At 58.9% G+C, this 5933-nt stretch overlaps 1 protein-coding gene across 1 annotated transcript in view; it reads left to right on the plus strand.

Annotated features, from left to right (window-relative positions):
* Positions 1-5933, plus strand: part of DHX37 (DEAH-box helicase 37) — a gene marked incomplete at its 5' end in the record, with an annotated part of 24838 nt that overhangs the window by 495 nt on the left and 18410 nt on the right. The window contains 4 exons of the mRNA XM_021715423.1: positions 307-455; positions 2440-2532; positions 3577-3673; positions 4822-4935. Of these exons, the coding sequence (XP_021571098.1) occupies positions 307-455; positions 2440-2532; positions 3577-3673; positions 4822-4935 (453 nt within the window). The remainder of the gene's footprint in view (positions 1-306; positions 456-2439; positions 2533-3576; positions 3674-4821; positions 4936-5933) is intronic.

A 5933-nucleotide genomic window follows, 5' to 3' on the forward strand; every position in this document is an offset into this window, starting at 1 on the left:
GTCATAGTGGTCATGCAATGATCGAGGCTCCCACTGGCAGCAGCCAGAAGTGCTGTGTCTTAGGGAGCCACTCCGCCCCAGCCATGCTATGCCGGGGACATTGGCCTGACCTTCCGAAGGATGCCATCTTTGCCTCTGTCTCCCATGGGTTGTGTCTCTTGGTCCCCCCTTCCCCCAGCTGTCCAGGCCTCTAGTCACCAGTAGGCACATCTGTTTGCTGTCCACAGGCCTGCCGCCACCTTGATGGAGACCCCACTACCCTGCATAATCTCGCTGCTCCCTGACCACCTTCCCCTCTCTGTCTAGGAGGAGCGGCTGAAGCTCCCGATTCTCGCTGAGGAGCAGGTGATCATGGAGGCAGTGGCCGAGCACCCCATTGTCATCGTGTGTGGTGAGACTGGCAGCGGGAAGACCACACAAGTGCCTCAGTTTCTCTACGAAGCAGGCTATAGCAGGTAGGGGTTGGACGCGGGCTTCTCTGCAGGTCCCTTGGGGATGGTGGAGATGGGGCCCAAGAAAGTCCCTGAGAGGCTGGGCTCCCAGAGATCCAATCCCAGCTCTGCCCTGTGCGTGCTGTGTAAATTCAGACCAGCTACTTAACCTCTCTGGGCCTCTGTTTCTTCAGCCTGAGATAGAAATAACAATAGCACCTGTATCAGGTTGTTACGTGGATTAAATGAGTGGATTTGCCCAAACCGCTCGGATCCGTCCCTGTGTTTACTGCTGTCACTGTGTGGGCTCCTGTTGGCACTTTTGACCCAAGTGTGTCCCCAGGACCATGCCCAGGGTCGATGATTGGCCAAGAGCGCTCCCAGGACTCAGCAGCCATGCTCACAGCTGGGACCCAGCACAGGGAGAGACCCAGGGGCTGGGGACCAGGTTCAAGCTCCCAGGCCCCCTCCAGGGCGCACTCGAGGCCTTGTAACCAGGTGTCACACGTGTGAAATGTCCACCCCCGAAAGCCTGGTGGAAACTTGAGGCCCGCGGTTTTATTGGTCTCCCCAGCCCACTCTGCCCGGCAAGAGCCCAACTCCCAGGCGAGCGGGAAAGCCGGTGCTCACGTAAGCTGCACTGGGGGCACAGCCTGGGCACGGGGCCGCTCTTATCGAGGAACGGGGCACCCACCCCTCAGTCCCCTTTCCAACACGCAACAAGGGCCGGCCCCTTGCACCTCCAGGGAGGATAGCCTCGCCCCGTGGCTTCCTGCAGAGCCGAGGACCAGAACCATGGCTTCCTGCAGAGCCGGGACCAGAACCGTGGCTTCCTGCAGAGCCCCCTGTGGCCCAGTCCCCAGTGCCTGCTGTCCCCACACCAAGACACATGACCTCCCGGGGTCCACATGGAGCGGCTCTGTCCAGCCACGCTGTCGTGTACAGTGGTTTGATCAACTCGTTGACCGAGCAGCCCCGTGCGCCAGGCTCTGTGCTAGGGTAGAAGGTGTGAGCGGGACAGCAGCTCCACGGGGCATGAGACATCCACAGAGAAGTGTGGTTGGGGTGACTGTGGTGGCCACGCGGCCTCGGGACGTCAGGCTGGGAGGAGGGGTCTTGTGCAGGGCAGGCCGGGCCCCGTGCCCTCCACCAGCCGTGTGACCGTGGGGGTTACTTAGCCCTGCTGGGCCTCATCTGTGAAGTGGGGTGGTGGGCTCGGCCTCAGAGGGTCTCTGAGGATTGCCTGGGCTAAAGGCGTAGGCAGAGAAAGGCGCTCATAGCCAAGAGCCATGTTTCACATTTCGGTTTTACTCATTTTTCTGAATGAACATGGACATGGTTCAGAATTCAGAAATGACGGCCCCCTGTCGTGAGACAGGCTCCCTCCCGCAGTCCCCAGCCGCTCTTCCCCCCAAGCTCAGGTCATCTGCCTCTTACATGGCTTTTCAGAACATTCTGGACAAGGCGCTTCTCTTCAGTGTCCAGACACCAGCATCTGAGCACACCCTTCCGCCCATGCTGTTTTTCTCAATCAACTTTATTCTGAGATGATTGTAGACTGACGAATAGTTGTGATACCTGTCCAGAAAGTTCCACCTTTCCCTTGTCCGGTTTCTCCCCGTGTGCCCGTGGCCCTGGCACAGTTGTCGCCGCCAAGGATGTCTCTGTCATCGCAGCTTGAGCTGCCGTCGGGTTTCTCCAGCGTCTCCTCATGTCTCCTCCCCATCCGGGATGCAGTCCTGGTTCTGTGCTTTGCTTGCCCCATAACGACTCACGTTGGAGGCGTTTGCCAGCGGCGTCTCGAGAATGGCCTTGCCCCTCGTCTGGCCACGCCGCGAATGTCTGACCATTGCCTGCATGTTGATGTGTGGGCTGCCCACTCCTTGTATGTCCCTGGTCTGGGCAAGCGTGGCGTTGGTCCCGTGGCTCTTGCTGTGGGACCACGTGGAGCCTGGGGACAGGCAGGCGGGGCCGGGCCTGTTGACGGGTCATGGTCTTTCTTCCCCAGTGAAGACGGCATCATCGGTGTCACAGAGCCCCGCCGGGTGGCCGCCGTGGCCATGTCCCAGCGGGTGGCCAAGGAGATGAATCTGTCACAGCGGTGAGGACTCTTTCCCCAGGGAGGGGGGCTGGGGGGTGCTGCGGGCTTGCCTGGGTGTGGACTGTCCTAGGAGGTGGCGGCAGCCGTGCCGAGGGCACTGGGTGGGCATGTGGTCTCAGCACCCGAGCACCGGGAGCATCATCAGAAGGGCTTCCTGCATGCCAGAAGGTGGGACCAGCCCAGGCAGGGGACCACGGAGCAGGACCAAGCCAGCCAGGCCCTCGACTTGCTTAATACGCCTGGTATGCTGGGGGGACAGAGTCCGTCCAGGGCCTCGAGGACAGAGTAGGTGGCTGGATGCAGGCCGTCATGTCCTGAGTACATCTCATTGCCAGGTTAATCTCAAACACAGAGTTCTAGAATGCAAAGCACGCTCCCAGCAGTAGTCTACAGGCCTAGCTCCAGAACGTAGCCTGAGCAGGAGATGCAGCCTAGGCAACGTAGTGAGACCCCATCTCTACAAAAAGTCAAAAATTTAGCCAAGGGGGGTGCGTACCTGAAGTCCCAGCCGCTCGGGAGGCTGAGGCAGGAGGATCACCGGAGCCCAGGAGGTCAAGGCTGTGGTGAACTATAAGCATGCCACTGCACTCCAGCCTGGGCAACAGAGTGAGACACCGACTCAAAAAATAAAAAAAAGACAAGACTCTGAAACACAGCTGCATTGTGCCCGTCACAGCCCCCAAGTGTGTAGCACGCCCCTAATGTCCCCCAGCTCGTGTCCGGGTTCCCCTGGTGCCCCTACTGAGCTCTGGGACAATTGGTTTTCCAACTCGGGCTCCGGCCAAAGTGTGCACGAGTGAAGGCTGGGCCTGGCTTCCCCGTCAGCTGTGACAGCTTGCTCCCCCTTCCCTCTGGAGACCAGGGTTTTGGGGGGCACCTGGGATGATGTCTGGGCCTTGTGTGAAGTTGCTGGTGGGCCCTGACCTTGGGCCACTGCCAGTGGGGCCAGCCTGCTCCACTCCCCCTTGGAGGAACCATGTGGCTACGGCCCCAACCAGCCGCAGCTTGGGACGCATCTGCCCTGAACCAAGTCTGTCCCCCCAGGGTCGTCTCCTACCAGATCCGGTACGAAGGGAACGTGACCGAGGAGACCAGAATCAAGTTCATGACGGATGGCGTGTTGCTCAAAGAAATCCAGAAGGTTAGTGCTTGGCCTCGTCGGGAAAAGCAAAGCCAGCGAGGGTGGGGGCTGAGTCAGGATGTCACCTATGACACAAGCAGGCAGCATGTCGACTGGCCAAGCACTCTTTCTGTGGTGCTGTGTGACTTTCGCCACTGACTTAACCTCTCTGAGTTCAGTTTCTTGATCCACACACCTTCCTCGTAGAATTAGTTTCCAGCGGAAGTTATAGAATGCATTGAGAGAAGCCTGGCCCAATGCCTGGTACCTAAGAGGTGCTCGTCAATGTAAACACGTGTATGTGTTCCAACTGGGTCCCCAGAGACTGCTGTGCCAAAATGTGTACGAGCACCTATGGGGTGCAAGCTCTACCTGTGTGTTGGAGACCCAGTGGTGGCCTAGACGCAGCCTCCTCCCAGGCTATCCTGGTCGGGGGCACGGTGGGAGTGGGTGCCCAGCCTCAGGCCGAGGGACAGAGAGACTGTAGCCTCGCCCAGAGCGGGACCATCTGCACAGACCACCGTGGCTGCCTCCCCGCCCCTCCCACTCTGGCCTCGGCAGCTTCCTAGGGAGTCCGCCATTTGGTCACGTGGGGTAGCCTGTGTGACCCAGAGGCTATGTCGGACCCAGGTGGGGGGCTCTAAGCTTGATGGCAGCTCTGCTCCGAGCCGGTAGTGTGACGTCCCTAGGCAGGGACAGTCTCTGGGGACGGCAGTGGTGACTCTAGCCTTCACCACTGTGAGACCGCCGGGCATCGGGGATGGCTGTGGCTGTGGCTGCAGTTCTGGTCCAGGTGCTCGCCCTCCGTGTGGCACCTGCCATCCGGCTGCCCGCAGCCCTCAGGCCCCTTTCCCATGCTTTCTGTCTGCCCTGCCACCCCCTGGGCGCCCACACTGATCAGGGGCAGCCACCCTCCCTCTAGCACCTTCTCTCCCCAGTCCCGGCCCCCGACGGTGCTCTGGACAGGTATTAACTGTCATCAAAGCCTTACCGTGACTGCACTTTACAGAGGAGGAAACTGAGGGACAGGGAGGTGACGAAACTTGTCTGAGATCACCGAGCCAGAATCCCCCAGTCTGAGTACCCAGGAGCCCTCCGGCTCTCGGGGACTCCTGCTTGGGGGCCCGGGGGCTCGCCTGGGAGGGTGGGCTCACCTGCTGCCTCCCCAGGACTTCCTGCTGTTGAAGTACAAGGTGGTGATCATCGACGAGGCCCACGAGAGGAGCGTGTACACGGACATCCTCATCGGCCTCCTGTCCCGCATCGTGGCTCTCCGGGCAAAGGTGGCGCAGGGGATGGGAGGTGCTGGGAGAGGGTCCCCAAGGTCAAGGTTCCTGGGGGGGGTGTCCAAGGAGCGGATGGAGGGGCAGTGAAGACTTCCCAGGAAGGTGACCTCACAGAGTCCTCCAGGAGGGGAGGCAGCGGGGTGTGGGTCCAGGGCAAGGAGCCTTCCAAGTCGAGAAAAGCAGGTGCAAAGGCCCTGAGGCAGGTTTGCTTGGTGTCTTCTTTTTTGTGTGTGTGACAAGCTTTATTGAGATAGTACTCACATTCTATACAATTTCAGTGTTTTTTTTGTTTGTTTGTTTGTTTGTTTTTTTGAGTTGGAGTCTCACTCTGTCGCCCAGACTGAAGTGCAGTGGCTGCTTCCGGCCACCGCAGCCTCGACCTGCTGGGCTCCAGCGATCCTTCCGCCTCAGCCTTCCAAGTAGCCGGAATTACAGGCATGCGCTGCCACGCCCGGCTGATTTTTTGATTTATTGTAGAGATGAGGTCTCGCTGCCCAGGCGGATCTCGAACCCGCGGGCTCAGGCAATCCACTCACCTCAGCCTCCCAAAGGCGCGGGATTACAGGCTGAGCCTCCGAGCCCGGCTAATTTCAGTGTTTTTAAAAATACATTCACAGGGTTGTGCAACCATCAACACAGTCAATTGTATTTATTTTTATTTTTTTATTTTTTTTGAGTTGGAGTTGCTCTCTGACACTCAGGCTAGAGTGCAGTGGCATGATCACAGCTACTGCTAGACTCAGGTGATCCTTCTGCCTCAGCCTTCCAAGTAGCTGAAACCACAGGTGTGCACTACCACACCTGGCAATTTTTTTTTTTTTTTTTTGAGTTGGAGTTTCACTCCGTTGCCTAGACTGGAGTGCAGTGGCCGCTCCCGGCCACCGCAGCCTCGACCCACTGGGCTCTGGCGATCCTTCCGCCTCAGCCTTCCGAGTAGCCGGAATTACAGGTGTGCGCTACCACTCCCAGCTGATTTTTGATTTATTGTAGAGATG

Source organism: Carlito syrichta, unplaced genomic scaffold, assembly GCF_000164805.1.
Source record: "Carlito syrichta isolate Samal-C Ts95f unplaced genomic scaffold, Tarsius_syrichta-2.0.1 Scaffold307101, whole genome shotgun sequence".
Classification (NCBI taxonomy): Eukaryota; Metazoa; Chordata; class Mammalia; order Primates; family Tarsiidae; genus Carlito; species Carlito syrichta.